The 24772-nt window shown below is 50.2% G+C and overlaps 12 protein-coding genes across 12 annotated transcripts; 2 read left to right on the top strand and 10 right to left on the bottom strand.

Moving 5' to 3' along the window:
* Positions 1-530: 530 nt before the first annotated feature.
* Positions 531-782, bottom strand: COCCADRAFT_86471 (uncharacterized protein; the record flags this gene model as incomplete). Its single annotated transcript, XM_007710417.1, has 1 exon — positions 531-782. The coding sequence occupies one exon, from the start codon at positions 780-782 to the stop codon at positions 531-533; it is 252 nt and encodes an 83-aa protein (XP_007708607.1).
* A 395-nt stretch (positions 783-1177) lies between these two features.
* COCCADRAFT_86508 (uncharacterized protein) lies at positions 1178-2493 on the top strand (the record flags this gene model as incomplete). The annotated part of the gene is made up of 3 exons (XM_007710416.1): positions 1178-1372; positions 1441-1747; positions 1853-2493. 3 exons carry the CDS (start codon positions 1178-1180, stop codon positions 2491-2493), a joined length of 1143 nt encoding a protein of 380 aa, XP_007708606.1.
* Positions 2494-2712: 219 nt separating this feature from the next.
* On the bottom strand, positions 2713-4343 carry COCCADRAFT_33631 (uncharacterized protein; the record flags this gene model as incomplete). Its single annotated transcript, XM_007710369.1, has 2 exons — positions 2713-3047; positions 3119-4343. 2 exons carry the CDS (start codon positions 4341-4343, stop codon positions 2713-2715), a joined length of 1560 nt encoding a protein of 519 aa, XP_007708559.1.
* Positions 4344-5248: 905 nt separating this feature from the next.
* On the bottom strand, positions 5249-7439 carry COCCADRAFT_33630 (uncharacterized protein; the record flags this gene model as incomplete). Its single annotated transcript, XM_007710368.1, has 4 exons — positions 5249-6275; positions 6326-6921; positions 6971-7096; positions 7149-7439. The coding sequence occupies 4 exons, from the start codon at positions 7437-7439 to the stop codon at positions 5249-5251; spliced, it is 2040 nt and encodes a 679-aa protein (XP_007708558.1).
* Positions 7440-8548: 1109 nt separating this feature from the next.
* On the bottom strand, positions 8549-10175 carry COCCADRAFT_86282 (uncharacterized protein; the record flags this gene model as incomplete). The annotated part of the gene is made up of 4 exons (XM_007710415.1): positions 8549-8783; positions 8865-9921; positions 9974-10075; positions 10139-10175. The coding sequence occupies 4 exons, from the start codon at positions 10173-10175 to the stop codon at positions 8549-8551; spliced, it is 1431 nt and encodes a 476-aa protein (XP_007708605.1).
* A 961-nt stretch (positions 10176-11136) lies between these two features.
* Positions 11137-12492, bottom strand: COCCADRAFT_33628 (uncharacterized protein; the record flags this gene model as incomplete). The annotated part of the gene is made up of 1 exon (XM_007710367.1): positions 11137-12492. The coding sequence occupies one exon, from the start codon at positions 12490-12492 to the stop codon at positions 11137-11139; it is 1356 nt and encodes a 451-aa protein (XP_007708557.1).
* A 380-nt stretch (positions 12493-12872) lies between these two features.
* COCCADRAFT_86377 (uncharacterized protein) lies at positions 12873-15094 on the bottom strand (the record flags this gene model as incomplete). Its single annotated transcript, XM_007710414.1, has 4 exons — positions 12873-12917; positions 12967-13096; positions 13145-14487; positions 14543-15094. 4 exons carry the CDS (start codon positions 15092-15094, stop codon positions 12873-12875), a joined length of 2070 nt encoding a protein of 689 aa, XP_007708604.1.
* Positions 15095-15675: 581 nt separating this feature from the next.
* Positions 15676-17505, bottom strand: COCCADRAFT_86409 (uncharacterized protein; the record flags this gene model as incomplete). The annotated part of the gene is made up of 4 exons (XM_007710413.1): positions 15676-16018; positions 16071-16498; positions 16552-17178; positions 17230-17505. 4 exons carry the CDS (start codon positions 17503-17505, stop codon positions 15676-15678), a joined length of 1674 nt encoding a protein of 557 aa, XP_007708603.1.
* Positions 17506-18791: 1286 nt separating this feature from the next.
* Positions 18792-20191, bottom strand: COCCADRAFT_86486 (glycosyltransferase family 69 protein; the record flags this gene model as incomplete). Its single annotated transcript, XM_007710412.1, has 2 exons — positions 18792-19984; positions 20035-20191. The coding sequence occupies 2 exons, from the start codon at positions 20189-20191 to the stop codon at positions 18792-18794; spliced, it is 1350 nt and encodes a 449-aa protein (XP_007708602.1).
* A 1347-nt stretch (positions 20192-21538) lies between these two features.
* COCCADRAFT_86499 (uncharacterized protein) lies at positions 21539-22493 on the bottom strand (the record flags this gene model as incomplete). Its single annotated transcript, XM_007710411.1, has 4 exons — positions 21539-21814; positions 21872-21911; positions 21967-22076; positions 22131-22493. 4 exons carry the CDS (start codon positions 22491-22493, stop codon positions 21539-21541), a joined length of 789 nt encoding a protein of 262 aa, XP_007708601.1.
* A 474-nt stretch (positions 22494-22967) lies between these two features.
* On the top strand, positions 22968-23835 carry COCCADRAFT_1938 (uncharacterized protein; the record flags this gene model as incomplete). Its single annotated transcript, XM_007710333.1, has 2 exons — positions 22968-23235; positions 23309-23835. The coding sequence occupies 2 exons, from the start codon at positions 22968-22970 to the stop codon at positions 23833-23835; spliced, it is 795 nt and encodes a 264-aa protein (XP_007708523.1).
* A 205-nt stretch (positions 23836-24040) lies between these two features.
* On the bottom strand, positions 24041-24583 carry COCCADRAFT_86489 (uncharacterized protein; the record flags this gene model as incomplete). The annotated part of the gene is made up of 3 exons (XM_007710410.1): positions 24041-24084; positions 24134-24454; positions 24511-24583. The coding sequence occupies 3 exons, from the start codon at positions 24581-24583 to the stop codon at positions 24041-24043; spliced, it is 438 nt and encodes a 145-aa protein (XP_007708600.1).
* Positions 24584-24772: the final 189 nt, after the last annotated feature.

The raw sequence follows: 24772 nt of genomic DNA, 5'->3' as shown, positions 1-24772 counted from the left end.
ACTTTTGCTGGTAGCTGATGGAAGTGACGAGTTGGCGTTGTCGGTGGGGCACCCACCCGTGTGACGAAGGGTGCAGCGCAATGCAGAGTGGAGTATGGAAAAGATCACAAGAGTGGAGTACCGATACTCTGCAGCGTTTTTGGAGAGTGGGCTGGTGTTGTGGCGGACCGCGAATAGGTCGACAACAGGAGAAGACGCCAAAGAAGCAAGCTACGGGACGGCGGCGAGCTGGGAAGCTTTCATGGAGACACGCCGGCGCCGAATAAAGTTGGAGAGGGCATGTCTGGTCCCTGGCAGAGAGTAGCGGGGGGCTAGCCAAGATAGTAGATTAATGGATTGGGATGGTGCACATCAGAGTGGTCGGCATTAGCGTTGTGCTGCCACTGTCTCAATTGTAAGTATTGCGTAGAGTGTGTACTATGGACATAGCATGTGTAGTGTACAAATGTAATACGCATATCCTGTAAGGGTGTGCAAAGGCGACAACCGTTTGGACAACCCAAATGCAGATGCACGCAAAGACCTTACATTCATACTATTCGCTTGATTACGCAGCCACATGGGCCATGGCCATTATCCAAAGGCCCCGCCTTGGCCGCTCCGTTCCAACGAATCGCCTTGCACAAGTGACTCCGCTCGACGTGTTTGATGCACATTCCATGGACAAATCCCCGAGGACCTTCATCCAGAACGGTCCAGTCCGCAGCATGTTCGCGTCCAGAATCCCACAAGCCACGTTTTTCTTTTCCCTCTCCCCATAGCCGACGCCATCGCAATGTCATAGCCTTCATGTTCTGGCCTCCAGGGGCTCCCTGCACACCATCGTTACACCACCTCTACATGTCCATCTCCACCAGCCTCTTGCGTATTTTTAGTGTTCTTTTTCATTCTTGCACTCAGCTTCCTCTGCACTTATATTGCCACCAGAGCCCATCCATCAAGGAACGAACAAAGTCAAAGTCAAAGCGCCACTGACAGACTCGCTTATCGTAAGTACGGGTCTACTAATCCACCCCGGCCCGTTACTCTATGTACGATTGAGGCACAGTAGCGGCAGCCCACACGTGGTAAAACAAGGGATACCCGCTGCTAGAGCGCTTGATTTTGAAGCATATAAACCTAGTGCCCCTACTGCACACGCTCCATCCAAAAATTCCAAACGGACGCACGCGATACAATGTCGGGTTCTGGGAAGGGAAAAGAGAGGGAGGTTGTGGACGAGTCAATCGCTGTCTCACCATCCCCATCAGCGTCTTCCTCGTCAAAGCGAGTAGACACTCGTGCTACACCAACACCACAGCATCAGTTGCCTTCGGAGACCACAGAAGGCCCATCGTCCTATGCCCAACTCATTAATCCTCACGTGTCAGTTGTAAGTGACTGAATTCCTTGTCCATCTTACCAAAACCCCATGCAGTGGCAACATTCCAACACAGCCAGGATAACACCGAGGACGATACAGATTCAGCTCTAGGCGACGACGATACCGCCAGCGACACCACATCAATAGCCTCTTCCATATACAGGGGCCGCTTCGAAAATGGCCGCCGCTACCACAAGTACCGTGAAGGCGAAAACGACTACTGGGGCCCCAACGACGAAGTCCAAAACGACCAACTCGACATTGCCCACCACATGTTCTTAATCCTTCTAGGTCAGAAACTGCACTTGGCACCCATCAAAGACCCCAAGCGCATCTTGGATCTAGGCTGCGGAACAGGAATCTGGTGCATGGACATGGCAGATGGTGTGTCTTCTCTTGCTTTTTCTCCTTTTACATAACGCCACCGCCTATTCCTCCATCCACAAACCATCCATTAAACTCAGTTCACACCATATAACCCCCCTCCAGAACACCCTGGCGCCGAAATCCTCGGCGTCGACCTCTCCCCCATCCAACCCTCCTTCACCCCTCCAAACTGCAAATTCGAAATTGACGATGTAACCCTCCCCTGGACCTACTCGACCCCCTTCGACTTCATCAACATCCGCTCCTTATACGGCTCCATCCACTCCTGGCCCTCCCTTTACACACAGGTATTCCACAACCTAACCTCAGGCGGCTACCTCCACCAGCTCGAAATGTCAATCCAGTTTAAATCCGACGACGGCACGCTAACGCCCACGCACGTGCTGTCGCAGTGGAGCGATATCTTCCACGAAGCCAGCAAGCGCTTCGGCAAGAGTTTCTATGAAGTCTGGAATTTATCAACGTATATTCGTAATGCGGGGTTCCAGGATGTCAAGGAGTACGTCTACAAGGTTCCTGTGAATAGCTGGCCCGCGGATCCCCATATGAAGGAGCTGGGCCGCTGGAATCTGCTGCATATTACTCAAGGAGCGGAAGGTTGGGGCTTATTTTTGCTGACCAAGGTAATGGGCTGGAGTGTGGAGGAGGCGCAGGTTTTCTTTGCCAAGTTCCGGAACGGTGTGAAAGAGAGGAAGGTGCATGCGTATTTTGAGGTGGTGGTTATACATGCGAGGAAGCCGTGAGGATTTTTTTTGGTTACATGGAGGTGAAGAAGAGAGAAGTATGATTCCAAAACAAATGAGAATAAAACAGATACATTTTTTCATACAACTTGTGATTGATGATTTGGGTTGTTTTTATTAGAGAATTACTAAAAAAAAACCAGGGTATACGCACAGGGGAAAATGATCAATTTAACCCGAAAAGAAGAAAACACCTTTCTCATCCACGATTCAACGCTCTTACTTCCCCCCAGATGGCGGCGCCGCCGGTGCCTTTCCACCGTTTGGATCAGGAAGATGCGACACACTCGGCAAGTCACTCACACCTGCCGCCGACTGCCCCTCCTTCTCCCTACCATCGCTGATAATAAGCGGTTCCTGCGGGGGCGTCGCAGCTGCCGCACCCTCACCCTCTCTCGTCTTGATCTGAGACCCGAAAATCGAGTCGACGTCCCCGTTCACAGAGGGGGCGCCGCTGATATTGCCTGCTTGGCCTTCTTCAGCCGCAAGACGTTCCTTCTCAAGACGCGTTTCCCGACCGCGCTTGTGGCAGTACCAGAAGACGAAAAGGAGGACTATACGTACATGAATTAGTTCACTGTAAATCTTTTTTTTGGCTTCAAAAGGAATTGAAAAAAAAACATACCGAAAACCGCCAAACTCATAATAACATTTGTCCCCGTAGCCAGCGCCGGGAACCTAAACTTCAAAAAGTTGACAATACTTCGCAGCGCCGTTGCAACAGCGCCCTGAGCAGAAAGCAGGGACTTCAAGCTCGGGACTTGGGGCAGCATGTTTTTCGCACTCTTGAACTTGCTCCCTTCGCCAGCTGCTTGGGCGTCGAATCCGGGTTTCTCGGACGATGCAGCCATCAGCTCCGGGCCCAGCGTAGCTGTAAGCTTGGCGGGTAGACTCTTGACTAGATTCTGCAAGAAGGGTGGGAGACTAGCGTACATCTTCTTGAGCTGGTTGTCGTAGTCTGTAAAGAGCTTCTCGAGATCGTTGTAGGCTGTGGGGACGCCGTTGACGAGGTCCTTGAGGACTTGGGTGAATTTGTTGAGGAGTTCTTCTGACTCTTTGCTGAAGCTGAAGACGCGGTTGTTGACTGCTGAGAGGTTCAGCTGATCCAGGATGTCGGTGAGTTCCTTGTCCTGCTTCTGGGCGTCGGTAAGCTCAGCGGTTTTGGCAGCCTCGGCGGCGGCCTGGAGATCGTCTGCGAATTGGGCCCTATCCTTGTCCGTAACTACTACTTTTTTGTCTTTGGACGACTTCTCTTTTGCCTTTTCTCCGTCCTTCTTACCGAACTTGGGCAGCTGGAAGTATGACAAGACGCTCTTTTTCCGACCTAGGCCACCTTCTGTAGCCTTGCCTTTACCCTTGTCGCTAGTCTCAGCAGTTGTCGCAGGTGGGCTTAAAGGAAGTGCAATCTTGTCTGCACCGTCGATGAGTGCTTCCTGTGCATCTTTGCCAACCTTTTCCTCACCCGCATCACCAGCTGCAGTTGCGCGCTCAGGCAGAGGCGGAGGCGTACCCTCGGGCTCTGAAGCAATGGCAGCGAGTCGCTCAAGGAACTTCTGATCTTCAGGATCCAGTACAGGGTCGCTGCCTACTTCTTCGCTTGCTTCTGCAACTGTAGGAGCTGGTGGCTCGGGAATTGGTCCGCTCGGCCCGCTAGGCTCTGCTGCAGCGGGCTCTTCAATCTTGGGGACAGCAGCATCTTCAACCTTGGGAACAGCGGCATCTTCTACCTTTGGTGTCGTAGACTCAGAAACCTTAGGAGGGTCTTCGATCGGCGGCGGTCCGGGCTTCTGTTTACTCTGTGGGAACAGCTGCTTTGACTGCCGACGCACCTTTTCGAGATAGGACGCCATAGTCAACGTTGATGTGTGTACGTTAGGTTGCGAATGAAACAAAAGAGGGGTTGGGCTGAGGATGGCGATCGTAGCGGGAGAGGCTTCGTGCGTAGAATAAAAGATGGCGAAACAGCTTGCACGTGTCAGTCTCAGCGGCGATTCTAGAGGCTCGGCGGTGCTCAGTATGTCGTCGAAGGCGACGTCGAGACCCTGATTGTTGTCCCGCATTGACGGGAAGTAATGCGTCATTGGCAGGGGTGCCGGTGCTAAGATCTGCGCCACTGCACCATCCCTGCTCCTATACAGAAAAACAAACTTGATGCTACTACTTACCTTCTTACTACTGGTACCCTTCTTGTACTTTATACATCTTGCTTCATTGTTTAATTCGAAACCACTTAAATAAACTCAGAGAAACTGTTTTCGTTGATGACATCATATCTTGACACTACGTTTCGGCCATGTATCACGCGTCTGGATCGAGTGAGGCTCTACAACCGAGTACACTATGCCCACTACCTCTAGAATATACAGACTATGCAATAATTCATCTCTCAATATCGACACTATCATCCCCAGCGAACTGCCATCTTTGATTTCGACAAATATAGGGATACCCATAAGAAAAGTCTGAAATCATGATGGAGATGTAGGAATGAGCATGCTGGCATGATTTATGGAATACTTGAGCTTCCGAAGCCTCTATTCTTAGCTAATATTTGAATGTTAGTTCACCCTTAAAAGATCGAAATTCAACAAAGCAATGGAAATAAAATGCGTACTACCAGGATATATACTTCCAACCAAAAACCTAGGACCCAATCCTCATCCCAATTCTCCCAAATTGATAATAAACCCCGGAATGCAAACGCCCTGAATGCACCTCCACGTTTTCCTCCCTCCAACATTCCCTCAGTCACCGCCTACCAACTCTCCCACTTCTGCCCACCCATAGCAATAAGCCGATTAAACAGCTCATCCCTCAACGGCAACGCCATAATCCGGTACTCATTAAATTTGGAGTCGGTAATAATTAAACCATCCGCCAACTCGCGTTCCATAGCCCATCCCACCACCATCTTGGCCTTCCATCCAAAGCCACCGACCTTCTTGATATCGATAATATCGCTGACGGGTACACTCCACAGTGGATGCAAGTCCTCTCTATCGACGCTGCCAATCTTCTCAATCGTCTTGTCAGTTGAAAAGGCAATGCAGGGGATAGTGGATTTAGTAGCGATGTACGCGTGTCCCTTTTTGCCGTCGAACCTGGCTTTGAATTCAACAGGGCCGGATGTGAGATCGGCGTTTCGAGGCGGGAGGGCACCCAGCCTGTTCTTTGCGTGAGTAGAGCCAGCTGCAGCTTTGACTTTGTCGGCGCCTCGTGTAGTCTCGACGGCACCTTTGGCGGTACCGCGGAAGAAACTGAGAATCTTGCTACCCTTCTTGACGTGCTTAGCATCTTTTTCAGAGCCTTCGCCGCTCACTTCGTGTCCCACCTCGGGGTCGTATGCAATGGCGTCGTCGAGTTCTTCTTTTGTGGCATTGAGTGCCCTGTCTACGCCCATAGCACTAAGTTCGTCTGAACCAACATGTGCGGTTTGCTCTGCTGGTGGATGTGTGATATGTGGTGGAGGTGGTAATGGAGCTTTGTTCGCCTCACCAAGACGGAGCAAGGTGATTGTGAGTTGAGCATTAGTAGGAACGCCTTTGAGAAGCGTATTACGGAGTTCGAGTAGTTTCTTCCACTTGGGAAATTTCCTGTCAAGAAGCGCAAATCCTCGTTGGATGACTGGGTCGCCAAAAAATCCGAATCCAATACCGAATGTGACGCCCTTCATGAATACATAAGACGATACGAACATCGAGAGGAAGAAGATAGGAGCGATAACTACTCCAAGACGAAGACGAAACTTGTTTTGTGGGAATGGAGGAGTTGGGTCAAGCATGCTGTTCAATCGTCAGTAGGTGATCGATTTTCCATATTGCAACACACTCACTTTGCAAAGCGTTCCCAGGTGTCTGCAATGTCGGAAACCGCATGCATGATTGGCCGCATCTTGCTCCACATAGCAGTCTCCAAAGGTACTTTGGTCTTATCATGGTCCTTGTCGGGCTTGTTACCGGACGCTTTGTCTTGGGCATGGGCAACACCCATGGCAAGTCGAGTGGTATCTGGAATGTTATCATCAGGTGACTTATCTTCTTTAGGTTCGACCTCAGGTTGTTTTCCAGTCGCACTTGACAGTGCAATCGTAGCAAATCCGTAAACAAAATTCGTGGCCTCTTGTTCCACAGCTTCACCCTTGTGGTTTTCAGGCGCTCCAGTGACGCTGTCAATGCTGCCAAGAGTCCCTGATTTGGGCTTCTGGACGCCTCCGCTGGAGCTTACGAGAGCGATAGGGGCCGGAGGAAACATTACTTCGCGAGCAGGTGGGTGAACGATCAGTGTCAACAGAGTGACTGAGAGTAAAGGCACGATCATGTCGAAGGTCCAAGCAGCAAAGTAAGCGGAACAAAACCACGCAGTGCGGCGTGATTCTCTCCATGATCGAATGCGAGCAATGTGCTTGGCAAATCCGATTATACCAATGATCTAACACGGTTAGCCTGCATGTAGCAGATGCTTGGTCTCGAGGACTTACAATAGTCATATAGAGGCGCTCAAGATTGGCGCGAAACTTGTCCGGAGTAAACTCTTCTTCGTCGGCAACATTGAGGTCTAATCCTCCGGGAGGTGCTGTCGGTATCTCTTTAACTTGATATATTTGCTATGAATAGTTAGCATGAGATCGTGTCACGTTGAAAATGCGTGCTTTTTACCTTGTTAAAACGCCGAACAAGCATCCATACATGCTCATTGTCGAGCCCCCCCACGAGAGGCTTGGCGACATGTTCTTTTGGCTCATTCCATCCCAAATCCACCACCTCTTTTTGATGCTCGACCTGAGCTGCACCCTTCTCCTCTGTAGGGGGAACCCTGGCGCCGTCCAGAGCTAATGCATGGCTGTCCGTAGGTGCATCTCGTAGCGTGGCCGATTTGCCTTCATGCTCAGTAGGATCCGTATCGGGAATAGGTAGCAGGTCTTTGTAGACCACACCACCGGTCGACATGTTTTGATGCAAAAAATTTTAAGAAAAAAGATGTTATGAGAAGTCTAGGGTGGAGGAACAGGGTAGGAGTAGGAGGTCAATGCAATTTTGTTTGCGCTCATAATTACAACAATAAACACGCGGAAGGCTGCGATGGTTCACTACGTCATGGCTCGCACTAGCGGACAGCAAGCCACAACCATCAGCGGCGATGCCACTCCACACGCGACGCCCTTACCTCTTGTTTTCCTAGAAATCCACCATTGAGTCCTAGTGAAATGGAGGCTGAATACTAGAAACAACAAAAGAGCTCACGATGTGTCTTGCTAATTTAGGTGTGGTGACCCAAATACTTTGCGCATTCTGACGAACATACGCGTTTCAAAAAACAATGTTCGACACGGCACCTGGAGCGATCTTGATCTACACACCCCGCCATGCTAAGCACCTAATCTTTGTTTTCCCTGCTTGTGATCCCGTCTGACACATGTCTGATTTCCTTTTACGGACTCACGCTGACCGAAAAGAGTGCCGCGGATGCGCAAGGCTGCATCAGCTGCGTCAACTGCCAGCGTTGGATCTGGGAGGCACTTGATAACGTGCTTCGTCATTGCCTTCTCACAAATTGGGTATTCTTTAGTAGTACGAATACATTTACTACGCCATCTCCTGATAGAGGTTAGCAAGTATAATTTAGTCTTATCTGGTGCTACACAGCATTGACAACACATGTGGTCGGTCTATGGTCCACTCTAATCATACCTACGTTGTGCGTCGTAATCTCGTACACCACTTCACCAGGTCATCTGACTTGCGATAGAGTTCTTCACCACATGGCACTTGGCTGATTGTGCAATCCCACGTTTATTCGATGAATCTTATTTCTTTTAAAATAACTTGTCTCTATATTTTTTTTTTAATTCTCAGAAGGTAAAAGAGATTAATACGTCATACTAGTCTATCAAATAACGCCGAGCTGCCATATGGATGCAAGTTCGCAGAAACAAAAGAAAAAAGGCAAAAGGACACGCTATGAGTAATCAGAACGTCGTCACAGAACACGTACCCCGACTTCAGTAACATATGACACATATGCACGCCATACCTTCTCTTCTCTGCAAACCAACTCCTCACTTCCCCGTAACAACGGAATTCTTGCCCGCAAAAGCATTGTTCACGGCAACTGCAAAAGCCGCAATATCCACGTTTGTGTTCAAGCTGCCCTTGACTCTGTCAAACGGAAAAATGGCGCTCTTGTCACGCACACCCAGACTATCCACATACAGCACATTGGGAAAGCTCTGCGGTGTGAACGAGTTCCAGGCGGTACTGATGAGGTCGTCAAAGGCGCCGGTAGCCATGTTCCTAGAATAAATATTAGCTTTTGCAAGAAGGAAAACGTGAAATGTAAGGGAAAACAAAGTATAGGCGGAGCTCGTGACTTACATGATGCTTTTATCAAAGTTAATGATATCCTCAGGCTGTTGCGTCAGTGTCCAAGAAAACACATGAAACACATCCTTTCTTGCTTGCGCATCGGCAACAATATTACGTTGTTGCTTGAGCTTGGCTAGTTGATCCTTCTTCATGACATCCAGGTTATTGCTATTGCTGTATTCGTCGTAAAAAGGAAAGTTGCCGCCGCTGTAAAAGCCCTCGTTTGCAAAATTGCCAAGTTGCATGCCCCCGGGCAGTTGTGCCATGATGAAGACTGCAGCGCGGTCGGTGATGAATTCGGATAAGCGCTTGTTGGAGAAGTCCGTTCCACCGGGGTTGTTGACGATGTGTCGGTTGTTGATCTGCTTCAAGGTGTTGAAAAGGTCGTTCCATTGGGCTTGCGTCAGGTCTTGATAGTCTCTATCTGTGTCTACCGTATGGCTCAGATTTATAATGACAAGTTCTTTGTGGTTGGCGGTAAAGTCATTGACTTGCTGTATAATGTCTTTGAGCGACTGACCATTGCCGCCGAACCAAACGCCAGCTACGGCGCTGTAGTGACCAGCTACCCATTGGCCTCTGGAGAATACAGGGCGGAGATCGAAGAAGCGCGATCCAGCCATGAGTTGATCGTAGAAGTTAAGGTATTGCGCCTGCGTATTTGCAAAATGTGCGCCAACAGTGCCGGGATGGAAAGTAGCCATTCCCGCATCGTGGCTGCCAGGCATGCAAATATGTCTTAGTGTTCTGTTCGCTAGCGATCCCATACTTTGTTGCATCCAGTCGGCGTATGATCCAGTGTTAGTCCAGAATTTTCCGGCCTCATCGGTAGACATGATCCAGTTTACCGCCGCGTCCTTTCGGAATCCTAGCTTGATTTTCGTCATGTTGGGACTTTGCTCCGTTTGCATATTGTCCAGTGATATGGTAAGCTCGTAGTCTGATGGCTTTCGTGCCAGGACTGTGAACTTATTTGATGTTCCATCCACATTGTAGTAGGCCTCTCCTGCATCATCCCAAGTATGTCCCTTTAGTCCAAACTCGAGATGGACTTTTTCGGCGGTTCCTGTTTTCTTGTATGAGCAGTCTCGACGCGTAAGGTAGATGAGGTTTCGTACCTGCTTTCACAGTCGGCCAGTTCCATGTGTTCATCTGGTATGAATGCTGGTAGCCCACTGTCCAGTCAAATGGCGAGCCATTCACTAGCGTCAAATCTCCACCTGTTCATACGTGGTCAGCCTGGTCTATTCTGATGTCGTCTCAGGGACCTGTTCTTCACTTACCCCAACCGATAATGTTACCAATGTCACCCCAACCCATGGTGGAGAGTTCTTCCGAGTCTGCTGTAACCGCAGTTCTGTTGCGGTCTGATTGTTGCAAGGACTGCTGGTCTCTGTGCCCCTTAAGAGCCGCGTAACTGAGATATTCGTCCGGAGATCGTGCTCCTTGGGCTGCGCCACACAGGACCATAGATATACTTAACCACCGTGCTCGCCATGATGCACAATGTCGGCGCATAACGGGATAATACCCATTGGCCATGTCCTTCGCCTTGACCACGGTTGAGTGGGCCGGGCCTGACCGTCATTCCCACTCACGCACTCACGCACTGTTGTCAGCCAGTGGATCGACGCTTGGGCTTGTGAAATATAGGTGCATTTGGATGTTAACCAAAAGCCCTTACTTGTTGCACGTGGGTCTGCACTGCAGCGAACAAGCTGAAGATAGATGGTGCTTGGTGTCACATTCCTGATAGGGTGGAGTTGATGTTTCAGGCGGAAATCCCATGGCCAATTCCAATGTCCAAACCGTCCAGGAGGTGAATACCAAGATATGCGGCTCGCTTGTCGGCGTGACGGGCGGTAGTATGAAACGTGGCGGGGCGTTGGAAAGGTCAGAGCGGCGCGAGCTTATTGGCCGTATTCCCGCCTGGCGCCTCAGAAGTCAAAAAGTTGAAGATGAGCTTCAAAGTAAAATCGCACTATTTCGCCGCGATTTGGGCGATCCAAGAGCAGGTGAGTAGGATGAGCGACACAATCGGCTATGTGCAGCGTGTATGTGACAAGACACGCGATGGTCAGGCGCATCTATTCTTTATCCCCAGGAAACCACCACCTGCATAGCGTAGCGCTAAGGGGTGAGAATGATCGATATATGCATACATAATTTCAGCGCATAAGCTACTACCTCCTTGGCACGTTGCAATTTCATTCGCTATTCAATTGAGCGTCCGTATTCTTTGTTTGCATACTTATATTTTTGGCGCGCAAAGAATGGCGGCTCACCTGTCCACAGTAATCATCCACCCATCTTCCAGCACCTTGCCGTTCGCATCAACGCCGCCCCACACGACAGCTGTAGCTCCATCAACCTCGGTACCCTTCGAGACACCAAAGTAGCCTCGTGCGCCAAGCCCCCTCTTGGGCTTTCCTGGTATCTCCTTTTCCTCTTCTCCTTTTGTATCGACATAGCGGTAAATCACCTCGGCCCATTGCGACTCATGTGTGTCCTTCTTGATGTGCGCACGAATGCTGTCCTTTGCTGCTGCGGCTGTCGATTTCTCAGGGGCGAGCTGCATAGCCCATATGTCATCAAGATACTCCTCGTTTTCTGTCAACCCACCAATAGCCAGCAGGTAGTACCGTCCTTGACCCGTGGTGACTCCCACGAGCCCTGCATATGAGCGTGCCTGAGGTGCTACAGCGGTGCTGCCCTCTCGGTCTGATTTCTTCACTTCCTCCCAGCCCCAGCCGCTTGATACTGGCGTAGTCCCACGTTCTGCGTGTGTCCAGACATGGGAAGCGTCAACAGATTCCATCGCGCCAGAGGCAAAGGTTTCCACACCTTTGCCGCCAAAGCGATATAGGCGGTTTCCAACCAGGGCCAAACTTGCACCTTCCCGTGGGTGACCTGATGGTGATGGGATATTGGACCACGTTCGCGCCTTGACGTCGAATGCCAATGCGTCGCTTAAGAGTTCACTCTTTGCCATGTCGCGGCCACCGACAATAAAGATGGTACCGTACGAGTTCGACTCAGGTGGCTCTGGCACGTTCATTGCAGGATCTGCGGGTGCTTGCGGTGCCTTCTCAACGTATGTCGTAGTCTTTGGGCTTGGGAGATCTGAGCTCGCCGAGGCATGGCCTGATCGATGGCTGGGATATAGCGTGTCTACCGCCGGATCGAGATACGACCAAGTATTCGATACCGTGTTGTACACCCATACTCTTCCCTTTTCGTCTGTGACGCCTTCTCCCTCACCACCAAATATGTAGATATGATCGTCGATCACAGTTGCTGTGTGTCCCTTTCTCGAATTCGGTACGTCGTCCAGGCCATTTGCTGATCGAGCAGGATATTTTGTATAGTCGGCGTCAAGTACTCCGCTTGACGGAAGAATTACAACGTGCATGTCATTGTCTGCAAGCGTGCCGGCTTCGGTTTCTCCACCGAAGATGTAGGCCCGGCCCTTGACTACCGAGACTGTGTGGTGCGATCGCGGGAGCGGAACAGATGATATGCGTGTGATGTTGGCTTTGAGAGGTAGTGTTGGGTGCTTCATGCCCTTGACGAGGGCTACAGCACCTCCGAGGAGGTTCTCAGCTGCATAGAGCACTCCAGCTGCCCCGGCTTCCATTGCAGTAGGTGAGGCCTAGGGATTGATTCGAAAGAAAACAAGTAATTGACGTGATATCGAAAGGTTCCTGAACGTATTCCGATATATAATGTAAGATTGTGAGTTGGTGTGTTGGCAACAGGTGGTGTTGTATAGCTACGAACACGAAGCTACCCCATGAAATGACGTCACATCAGGAGACACTAGCCACCCGACACCCGCCATTCACAGCCACAGCTGCAATTCCGATACGCTTTCACGTGGAAGCGCGATGGATGCAGACACTGCAATAGTGCTAAACAGTTACAAAAAGCAATGCTACAAGGACAGTTGATACAGTATGTATGAGTCGTGATTTCTTGTGATTAAATAACTGCGATGTAATAATACACCTTCGTGCTCTATATGTTCGGCGAGAGTTGATCGGACTTGACATATCGCTCCACCTAGACAAGAATCAGCAATGAACTCCAATAAAATGTCCAAGACACGTACCGTATCAATCGAAGCTTGTAAGAAGCTACGCGCCTCAAGGCCAACCCAGACCTTGAGCATGGAAAAGTCACCCCCACGGATCATAGATGAGCCACTTTGCGCGCCTAGCTGTCGTAGAATAGGAAGTGCCCTATTGCTAATCAGTATGCGATTCGGAAACGCCAGCGCCAAAACTTACCCTGCGAACAGATCCAGATTTGGGTTCAAGCTCCTTCCAATACCCTCTAGAAGAAGTATACTGAGAACGACATTCACAAAGTCGCCCTCGAGGCGAACGTGATGTGTCCGGACCATTGAGAGGACCTCGTTCAAGATATCCCCAATCTTGATGTTGCCGAGGGCAAAAGTACGGCTCTTGACTCCCAATACCAAGTGTTGCATACGCAAAGCAAACACCTCGCGGTCCAGGACGGCCTGTGGCTGCCTGCATCTCTCTACCATCAAGTGGCCTGCCTTGTAACCATCGAACTCTGCAACAGCTTTGAATAGATCAAGGAAATTAGTGCGGTTCTTTGAATTCAGTTCCGTCACTAGGCCAGTGTCGATAAAGATGAGTTGAGGTCGGTAGCCTTCACTATCAATCTGCTCCAACGTCGCTTGCCATTGCTTGGGGTTCTTCTTGTGTGGTCTTAGGCGCTCCAGTACTTCTTCAGTAACATCAGGGGATTCCTTAGGGCCTGTTTTCTGGTCTTCCTTTCTAGCGAAGAATGAAACGTCGAGCTGCTCAGGTTTGTAGAATCGAACCATAATGTTCCCTGGGTGCAAATCTGCGTGGATGAAATTGTCAATAAGAACCATGTTCAGAAAAGCATCCAATCCTTCATCTGCAATATCCTTCTGAAAGACACCGCCTCCATTTTGCAAGAAGTCCTCCAGAGGGATTCCCTGGGCAAACTCTTCGATGAGTACATTGCGCGTCGTGTAATCCGTGTAGGGGTAAGGGAACCAGGCCGTTGTTCGGTCTTTGAAGTTTTTCCGGAAAAGTGTAAGGTTCGCAGCCTCGATTCGCAGGTCTAATTGTAGTCTCATCATTTCGCCGAACTGCTGTACTTCGTCTGGAAATGAGAACCACTCCATGGTAGGTATAGCATTGATGAGTGCCGCAAAGAATCCCATGATTCGCAAGTCTCTCCTCACAATCTTCTCGATCTTGGGGTGCAAAACCTTGATAGCAACATGGTCTGACGGTACTCTTGATGGCGTGCTCTTCAGTGTTACGTCGACATTCTTCTTTATCCTGCGCGCCAAGTTGGGCTCTTCGTGATCACTTGCATTTTCCTTCAGTGTCGCAAGATGCGGCTTTAACCTCGCTTTGTAAACCTGGGCGATCGCACCCACGCCTAGCGGCTTCTCGTCAAACTCTTCGAATATATCTTCGAATTTTTTTCCGTCAAAGGCCTCTTCAATGGTACGTTTCGTTACTTCTAGAGAATGTGCCGGTGCATTGGAGTGGAGCGTTGACATGATCAGACACATCTCGGTCGGGAAAACATCCGTTCGCGAAGCCGCCCATTGTCCCAGCTACAGAAAGTCAGTTTTCACCATGCGTCGAATGATACGAAACGTGGCAACATACCTTGATAAAGGCAGCTCCCGCCCTCTCCATAGACCCCACCAAGAAGCCGTACCACCACAAAGTCCCACTTCGTTCGTTATCTCTATCAGGCTGCCTTGAGCCAAGCCATAGCGCAGGTATAGTCACTATGACCGGAACAAAGATAATGACCAAATGTAGGAAGCGGAGGCCAGTGGCGATGGGCTCGGTTATGTAGTCCTCGAAGAAAAAGTATATACCCCGCCTGTATTTCGCAGAGTTCCTCAGCGCATGCGGTACTTGCTCATCCAGCTCCTTCCTCGATGCCTCCAGCATTGCTTCTTCGTGTGTCTGCTCTCCATTGCTAGCTTTGTTGCTGGCTACCTCTACAAACGAAAGAGAACTCAGTAATGTGCCGCCCGCAGCCCCGGTCGCTGCGCCAGACCATAGTATTGTTTTGCCTCTGAATTTCGGAGTTGCGAATCGGCTGCGAATAGAAGCAGGGTTTACATATGGGCGATTTAATGTGCGGGATGTGAGTCTTGGGAAACTTTGTCGGGAACACTGACGTCCCCAAAGGAGCGCTGTCCTCATGGTACAGGGCGTAGTGTGGATGGGGCGCGTATGGGTTCCATGAGGTATGCGCCGGTGCTGGTGACCTGCAAAGTCCAAGGTCGTGACGTCGCGTCGGCGTAAATCCCACGCGACACCGACCCTGGTACTATTACCGAGGCGTACTAGGGAGCATCCGGACGAAATTTCGAGATACGCTTGATAACGACTTTTGGAGATGTCATCACTTACTGAGAACGAGAAGACAAATGACTCCTGCCATTGTGAGACGATACTAACTGCATCGGAACCCATGTTCATATTCTTGTTGACCCTGGTAGAGTCCTATTGCAGAATGTCCACTTTTGGCAACCGTGTAGTCAATGCAACCAATAGCACATCCTAGCCTATATAAGGTCTCTCTGCCTTTGGAAACCTATCCCTACCAAGTCAAACAGGTTCCAGAACATGGACGTGTCATTCCAGTCTTCCCCAGCACCGTTCACATCCAACCTCTTACGTCCACATCACACTAAAAAGACGTGCTTCATACCAAAGGCACCGAGGCGAGACCATTTTCACGTGAAAATAAGTACACTACGTCTACTCTAACCAGCAAACCATCAAGCAGTAACGAACCCCTCAAACCCGTTATCAAGCGCCTTCCTCGTCAACTCCCTATACAAAGGAAACCCACCCGCAAAACTCAACTGCTCTCGCACCTTCCCCGGCACATTATCACCCATATACCACGACTTGGTCTGCGGGAACAACGTCTTATCGCTCAGCTCCGTGATCGTCTCCCGCCATTGCTGCTCAGCTTCATGCGTGGGCTCGCAGTACGTAATGTTTTCATCGCGGAGCTTGACTATGGCGTCGACGATCCAGTCGCCCTGGACTTCCACGCATGTTGGACCGTTGGAGAAGGCGGTGGGGCCTTGGGCACCATAGAGGAAGAACGTGTTGCTTTACAATCGTTAATTGGACGGCGAGTCTCTTGAGAAGGGGGTTTGCTTACGGGAAACCACTTATCGTCATACCCAGATATGAGTATGTACCATTCTTCCATTTCTCTGACAGCTCGACACCGTCGACGTCTTTCAAACCCATGTTCTTGATGCCTCCGGTTACAGAGTCGAAGCCGGTGGCGAGCGCGATCACGTCGAATTCGTGGAGAGTGCCATCGGCGAGTACGATTCCCTTTTCATTGATCTCCTTGATAGGCGTCTTCTTCACATCAATGACTTTGTTCTCAGGTTTGTCGAGCATCTCATAGTAGTTTTGTTCTAGACTCGGTCGCTTGGTGCCAAAGGCGTGGGGTGGCTCCAGTGGTGCGAGAATCTCACGTTTCTCAGGGTCTGATATCCGGGCGCGAGTCTTCTTTGCCCAGAAGTTGTAGGCTTCGCGGTTGGCTTTGTTGTCGTATAGGAGGTCTTTGTAGTTTGCCTAGGAAATCTGGTAAGCTTCAAATCGATATATGTCTTATGTGAATTGTTTACCAGCCAGAACTCGAAACCACCATTCTCCCAAATCTTCTCATAGAAAGCTTCGCGCTCCTCTGGTGAGTCTTCAAAGGTATATTTCTGAAGATAGTCGTATGAGAAGCCGGCAAAAGTCGTCAATCTCTTCTTGAAGATTTCCTCATACTCGCTTTGCTTCCTCTTCTCTTGCTCCTCTTTTGTTAGAGGTTTTTGTCGCATGGGAAGACAGAGATTTGGTGTCCTGACAAACTGCGTTATACTGGCAGCTTCTTTGGAAGTCTCTTGAGCAATCTGAACACCCGTCGACCCCGTTCCAATCACCGCAACACGCTTGCCCTTGACATCTACTCCAGACGCAGGCCAGAAACTCGAATGGTGGATTTCGCCCTTGAACTTATCCATGCCTGGCCAGTCTGGAAAGTGGCGCTTCGCTGCAAAGCCAAGAGCTAGCAGGAAATACTTGCAGCGCGCTGTGCGGCCATCCTCGGTCTTCACTATCCATCTTGAAGACGGCTTGTCATACTGCGCCCCGATGACTCTTGTATTGAAAGCACAGTCTTTCTTTATATCCAGTTTCCTCTCGACATGATCAAAGTACTTTTGGAGTTCTTCTGTGCCGGGGTACCGGCAAGACCAAGTCCAGTCCTGATATCCGTCAGCTTGCACACAAATAAGAGTATCAAAGTCCACGCTTACCTTCCAAACCTCCGGCATACTGTACTCATAGATAGGAACCTGAGAGTCTACACGAGCACCAGGATAACAATTCCAATGCCAAATACCCCCAAGATTCGACCCAGCCTCCATAATCTTGCACTTGAACCCTTGCTGACGCAGCTTATGCATCAAGTAAATGCCACCAAAGCCAGCACCTACAATCAGCACATCAGTCTCAAGCTCCTTGGCATAGTTCTCATTATTCGGATCCGCCGCCTCATTCGTCGCCGCGATATCCGTACGAAAGTGCACCATGATTGCAAACAAAATGTTCGAATCCAAAAGATAGCAGCCAACTCTTGGTGACCAAAGCTCAATTGATGCGGAGATGGGAAGAGGCGAATTACACAACCCAGGGCCCCGGCGAACACTCACATATATATACATACGCGAACAGTGGTACAACATACCCCTCCTGCACGAATCCCAGAAGATCGACACTCCACCCCCCCCATCTCTCGCCCGATAACCAGGCCTTACCCGCTTGCCCTCATGCAACATGTCAAGACCTCCCCGTCGATCCGACCTAGTATCCCTTACAGCCGGTTGCCCGCAAGATCCCCCCCCCAAACTGGCAGACAAACGTCATCAACTTGACTTGCAGCAGTCTTACTAGCGGAATCGCTCCGGGGGGTGGAGAGGAAAGGCTACGCCACACGCGATTGCACTACGCGGTCCATAGCTGTAATCCATGCATACTATCTAGCTAATTTGCGGGGTTACTGGGGAGGGGAGATCATTGACACTACCCCGCATAACACACCCGTTTCCCCCGGAAAGTCTAGAGTTTGTTGTGTGTCGGAGGGGGGGAAGCTTTCCGGGATGCCCGATTTGGGTATTTCCGGTGGGGGATAAAGTGGTCATTTCCCGGGAATGGGGGTTAACGTGCTTGGGGTGGGGTTTTTTTTGTCTTTGAAAGGATTTGCGAGGTTGCAGCGTGCAGGCGAAGACGACGGAGTTGCGCTGGCAAATTCGAGATTGATAAAAGATGCAGGAAAAAGCACATTGATGCGGATACGTAAACAAAAAAGAGTGCGACAATTTGTTTTTGTTTTTTCAGTGTCGGTATTGTAGTTTTGTTTGACTTTCCCGGTACATGGAGACTCTGGGTTTTGCCAGTCGGTCCGCTTGTTCTAGCTACTTTTATTACCTATGGGATTTTCGAGCACGAGTGACGATGGTATTTTGGGCTACTTGTCCAATCAGTTGTGGCCGGCCCGAAGGATCTTTAATGCGGAGTCGACTCGTATAGGGATACAAGCGGAATGCTGGCTTAGGGAAACTAGAGCATCGAGGGCGCTTATAGGACTGGATCAAAGGAAGTTCTAGGACGTGCATGTATCGGATAGCGGGCTTCTCACGTACGCATATGCATGAGGTGATGTAGACGGATAGAGTAATCAGATCAGTAAGAAGAATAACCTCCAGTTCCAAACACACCACTATTCCGATAACGGCATACATGCTTGAGTTGACTGAAAAAGGATTTTATTTTGTTTATTTATTTTCGTTTTACGGAAAAGAATCCTGTATTAAGTCTTCTATGGTGAACCCTCAGACCGTAGTCCCTCATCCCAGGGCTTGAATGACTGCTGCTGATGCTCAGGCATACACTTCACCTGTTCCGGCGGTGAAGTTTCCCAATTAATTTTGATATCATCGCCTTCATTCTCAACATGACTAGAAGTATATCCCTTCAGCACCTTAATTTTCTTCGACGCCTCGTCACTATACTCCACATTGATACTTGGTACCACAGCGATCTTACCATAGCCGTGAAACCACATGTCCTTGGCAAATAGCTTCGGCTCTCCCTGAAAACACTCTCCCTCCATATGCGCCCGAAATTTGATCTTCTTCTCCATGATTGGTTTTGCAGTGAACGCAGTCACGCCGTTCCAGCACGAGAACACCTGAAAAGGTTTCCAGGTAGAAAGTCGCGACTTTGACTTTTGATCGTTCCAGAATAGATCCCATGCAAAATCCCAGCTGCCGTCTTGGGGAATTCTGAAGAACAAGTCACCAGTCATGCCGCGAGCAATCCAAACATCATAAAAAGTCGGGTTGTCGCCAACATACGTCCAATCCATGGCACAGGTCTGGTCGGCTCCCTGGAATTTGCGCTGATGGATCAACTCCAAAAAGTCCTCCATACAAAGCGAAATGTCATTGGAGAATATGACGGTGGTGTCCTTTTCGTAATGCTCTGGGTGTTCTTCGAGATCTTTGAGCGCGAGGTTTCGAAGCTCTGCAAGCGCTTCAATGCGATCCGTTCCTTCTGCCGTTGGGTTCACATCGCTTGTCTGTAGGTGGTATTTGATTCCTAGCAGTTCCAGGTTGGAACGTAGCTCATCAAGCACTTCAAAAGTACCATCATCCGATCTCCCCTCTACTATGGACAATACACAGTTTGGTGGACCAAGACAGAGTATGGTTTCTAAAATCGAGCCAATGAGTCTTGGAAGGAGATCAACGCATTGATGCAAGTCGAGTGCAAAGAAGTACCTTGGGAGTTGCGCATGGATTGTGGGTTCCGACGCGCGCCCTAGGTAATTATAGCGCTCGAGGTTTGGCTGTGGACACTCCAGGCGTGGGAATGTCACGTCAGCCGGATCCATAATTGCGCGGATATATGGTGGCGCTTGTGCTCGTAGAGTGGCATTGCCTTTTGTTGAGGGTGGTGTCGAGTCCGGCGGATGTGTCGGTTGATCTTTAGAGGCTTCTTCAGGTTTCGCTGTAAATTTCAGTAAGTATAGAAATACGCTAAACCGGAAAATTTCCTACCTGATAGGCTTGAATCCGAATTTCCAGACGGGCTGAACTTAATCCTCGGAAGACTGTCGCCATACTGAGAAATCCCCACTCCTGTGATGAGAACAAAGACCACAACTAGCATTGCGACGGCCTGCAGGAGCGACCGCATGTTCCGCTGCGCCGCCATGACGGTTGGTTCACCAGAAGAAAAACGGAAGTATAGTTCAGGAGTTGGTGTGGTGAGGAGCTGGCATTCTGAAGGTTTGCATCCTGGTTGCGGGCAAACGAGTAGACAAGGCTGGCAAGAGCGACCGCGCCGCATCCCGCGTTTGCCAGGGCTAAGACCGTGGGGGCAGGCGGCTACATCCGTCGTGAAGGAATGAACGCTTAAGGAAATTACAGAAGTCATCGCGCCTTTCGACCAATCACAACAATCTTTACATGAGTGACATTGGACCAGGCGCGTAAGGATCTCACGAAACGCGCTCTGCATAACAATAATGCTACAACAGGCATATCCATCACCAATGACTTCAGGAACGATATGTTGTTTTCAATCCCAATGTAACCGACAGATATATTTCAAGACCTGCCAATGCATACGTTCTCCCCTTGTTTCTTCGAAAGAGAGTATCTCGAGAAGATATGGGATAAGGATGACTGAACACACCTACGGACCCATAGACCTGTTGGATATAGCCAAATTGATGCAAGGGCGGCTACATCAAAGGCGAAGTGGCTGCAGATATGCGGCACAGCAAACATCACGCGGTTCTGGTCCTTGGCTGCAGGTATCACCAGCATTGCGTGTAGGTACCTTACGTCTCTAGTCCTCCCTTCTCTGACCTTCATTTTTTATCGCGCTGTCACTCGTTCGAAGCCATGTCTAAAATCTTTGGTCTGTTCTTTGTCGTTTTGACTGCTTTGAACTTTGCATCTCCCAGCCTTGCGATGATACGCAATGGAATCACTTCTCTACCATCACTTTCTGCGACCGCACTAGCTCGCCACCAGCTTCATAATCGCCAAAATGCTGAGCACATTACTACCTGCGGATACCTTGATGGGAACCCCAAAAGCTCCCGAACAGCAGACCCAGGCTATGGGTGTCGAGTCGACACTGCGCGTGGGCTGTGGGGATTCTGCCCAACAACCGTAATATCAGCCAGTGACTGCGGTTTGGCAGGATTTTGCGTCGAAAGCCACTCTTGCACGTCAGGATGTGGCAGGTTATCTGACAGAACGGATGTTACTACGTTCTCATGGTTAGCAAAGTTGATGGGGAGGGCACGGTCTGCTGATTGAAGAGAATGAAGCTGGGGGATGTATAGATGGACGGAAATGGATTATTGGTAAAAAGGTTATAAGACGAGCAATGAGTGAATGTACAATAAAGAATTAGAAAATAGTACCGGACGACCTCAAAAATCGACATTGATCCAATTACCTCTCTGTGTCAAATCCTTGTACCTACAGCGTATACCCCCTCCCCCCAACCACCCCCAATTTAACCCAACCTACCCATCTCACTTGCTCAATCCCCATACAACTCCATAAGATGATTCAGCATCTTCCTCTGCAACTCCAAAAGCCTCTCATTGGTAATCTTTCCCCCGCCTGGCGTCACCGTCTGCGAATCCACAACTTCCAAAGGATCGTAACTTGCTCCTTGCACAAGATACGGTTTGACACCGAAAAAAGGAACTCCCAGGACTTTGAGGGATGAAGACTGCGAGTCGACCATTGCTTTGCAGGCGCGGTAAACTTTCGCGTCGTATTGATCTAGTTCTTCTTTTTCGCGCTCGGGGGTCTGAGGGGAGGTTAGTTTGGCGCGTTGGGAGTGAGCATGGAGATTGGGAAGTTATACCCGGAGGAGTGCTGTGCCTTCTAGTAGACCAGGAAGTGACCTGGAGAGACGTTAGTTTAGACTTTGGGTTCGACAAAGACAGAGAAGATGCGTACAAAGCCGCTCGATGCGTGCGCTCGTTTTCGCGCTGAAATTTTTGCTCTTCGATGAGTTTCTTGCGGCCGGCTTCCCAGGATTTGACATTTGCTTCTTGGTCTTTCATCAACTAGTACAAATAGTAAGCGTTGAGTACAGAAGGTGGAGAGAATGTATGTCGCACCTTGCGAACGGCGGGAGCAAAATCAGGATTTTGTGCTGCTATTTTGCTCACGCAGCGGAGGCCTTGCTTCCATTCTATAATGGTTGAAGGGTCAATGAGCGGAGATGATACCCGGTCTTGGGTTTTGGGAGGTGGTTGTCGGTGCTGGGGTGGACGACCAGCAAGACGGGGGTCAGTTGGTGGTTGATATTGATGGATCGGCTCGGGCTGATAGTGCTGCTGAGGATCCTGATACCCTTGATAGCTATTATTCTGTTCATACGCTTGTTGGTCCTGGTACGGTTGAGCCTCGGGCTTGGGCAGGCTTGCGAGCGTGGCCAAGATGGCTGCAAGATCTGGATTTTGTTGCCCGTCTTGCGACATGATTGCGGTACAAATTTGAGTGTCTGAATGAGAAATTCTAGGATGGATCTACAGTGTCTCAATGTGTGGGGTGTGGTGCAGGTTCAATGTGTGAGTGATGGCGCATGGCGCGTATTGCTTGCGCTTATTTCAAGGGCAAGGAAGAGAAAGAAGCACTCTCCAGCCCAGACCACTCATTCTGTGCTGCAGAACTGTCCGGCGGCCCTATCTTGAAAGACGTTGCAGTCAACGACCAAAAAATCGCGGCACAATCCAACTTGTCGTGTTCGAAGTAGTAGCGCTGCACGATGGGTGTAGGTTGGTTGGGTGGAGACAGGGAACAGGGCGGAAATCTCCGCATCCAACCCTAGTCCATCTCAACTTTTGGAAATCGTCGAATCATTCGACCTCCCGCTCCGCAAGTCTTGACGGCATCCTCGCTCCCACCACCCCACGCCACTCCCACACTCGAGTGCGTCCGCCGCCGCCCACACAATGTCCAAATCACCAAAGGACTCGACCCGCTTCACGGCCACTGGAGTATGGGCGCACACACGTCCCGGCGGGCGTGCAACGACGCTACAATTCGCTGATCCAGCGCCGAAAAATGAAACGCCACAGCAAAAGGTCAAGCGGTTACGAGAGGCAGCGAACAGGGCGAAGATGGCACAAGTGACGAGGTGGGACTATATGTATCTATATGGCAGAATGGCAGCGGATGCGGCGCATCGATTTACCGTTTATGGATTGATATTTGCAACTGGTATGTCTGTTCCCAGAAGACAATTGCACTGCTCCATTGAATTGTCAGAATCAATTGCTAACATTCTATAAAGGTTGCGTTGGCGTACTCGCCGTCTTCTCAATAGGCGACATGATTGTCTACAACCGGCGGAAACGCGCAATTTACTTTGCCGAAGAAGAGCGCACACAGGCCAGGATCCTCGAAGCCGCCCGCTCCGCTGTTGCATCCGGGACTGCGTCACCAGCACAGGCTGCGCTTGTTGCAGGTATTGCCGAAGAACAGGAATTGATGGAGAAGAAGAAGGCGGAGCGGAAAGCACCGTCCAAGCTGCTGTGGTGGCTGCACGGTGACTGGAAAGAGGACCAATCCATTGCCGAGCAGCGAAGGCTAGCCGTGGAGGAGATCAAGCGACTAGAAGCCCAAGGAAACTCGAATCTGGGCATTACCGCTGCCGTGCAGGAGGCTAGGGCAAACGACACATCATACACATCCTCGGCGCCATCAACACAGACAGTAGGCGGACCATTGGACAACGCTGCTGAGAAGGCAGTCAACAAGGTCGAGGCTACCGGCAAAGGCTGGTTTGGATGGATAACGGGAGGGTCCAAGAAAGAGTAAAAGAGAGCGGGGGATACCATGTGAGGGGGTTTTGATGACCTTCATGTACTACTATACACTTTGAGGCTGTATGTTGCTGTCACACTAGATGTATGCATATGGAGTTTGTGCATGTCTCTAGGGCCTTTGGTCTACTTGGGTATCTTGTTTTGTATCTATGCCGCATAAATGACGCATGTTTGAATGTCAGGCTGGTCTTCTGCTTTTATTGATTGCCTTGTCCTGCCATGGGAATGTAGCTTCGCCGGTCTCCCGTACGCTGTGTTTAGTCAGCATCAGTTCAGCGTGGTTCTCAGACGAATACATGCCTCTCTCCACCCCTCAATCCATGGCCGGAGCCCAGCCCAACCCAGCAGCCCCAGTGTCGCTCCGATGAAAATGAAGACGACGGCCTGGTCCTTGGCAGAGTCCCTCTGGAAACACGTGGTCAGGACGTTCTCCTCCTTTTCTCCAGTGCAAAAGCTGTATCCAAGGCAGAACTGGCGGTTGCAGTCGTTGCACGTCTTCTTGGATGCGCGGGGTTCAGCATGGCTCGTGGGCTTCTTAGCAACGGACGGTGCGTCGAGGGCGACAATAGTGCTGTTGCCGAAACAGGTGCACTTGCAAAAGGACGTCGGGGCTGGCGACGAGCTTAGCTGGTTTTGAATAACTGGACAAGTAGCAAAGGTGGCTTACAGGCGGCGAGAGAGATGGAGAGGGAGGAGAGGAAGGTCAGCAGGAGAAAGAGGAGATACGGCGGGCGCCTCATGTTGTGTGATTCAACAGAGTATCGTCGATAATGTAAAGAATGGGCGCAAGACACAGGCTAAGCTGACTCTCGTGCGCCGAGTAACGTGATGTCGAGATGGCGACCATCTTCGGGTCGAGTGGAGCTTCAAACCTCCGCCCGCGTTTACGCTAGCGCCAGACCACCGGGTCCATGTCACGCTAAGCATTT

This window comes from Bipolaris zeicola (assembly GCF_000523435.1).
Source record: "Bipolaris zeicola 26-R-13 unplaced genomic scaffold scaffold_17, whole genome shotgun sequence".
Classification (NCBI taxonomy): domain Eukaryota; kingdom Fungi; phylum Ascomycota; class Dothideomycetes; order Pleosporales; family Pleosporaceae; genus Bipolaris; species Bipolaris zeicola.
The sequence above is the reverse complement of the archived record's forward strand: the minus strand, read 5'-3'. Positions and strand labels throughout refer to the sequence as shown.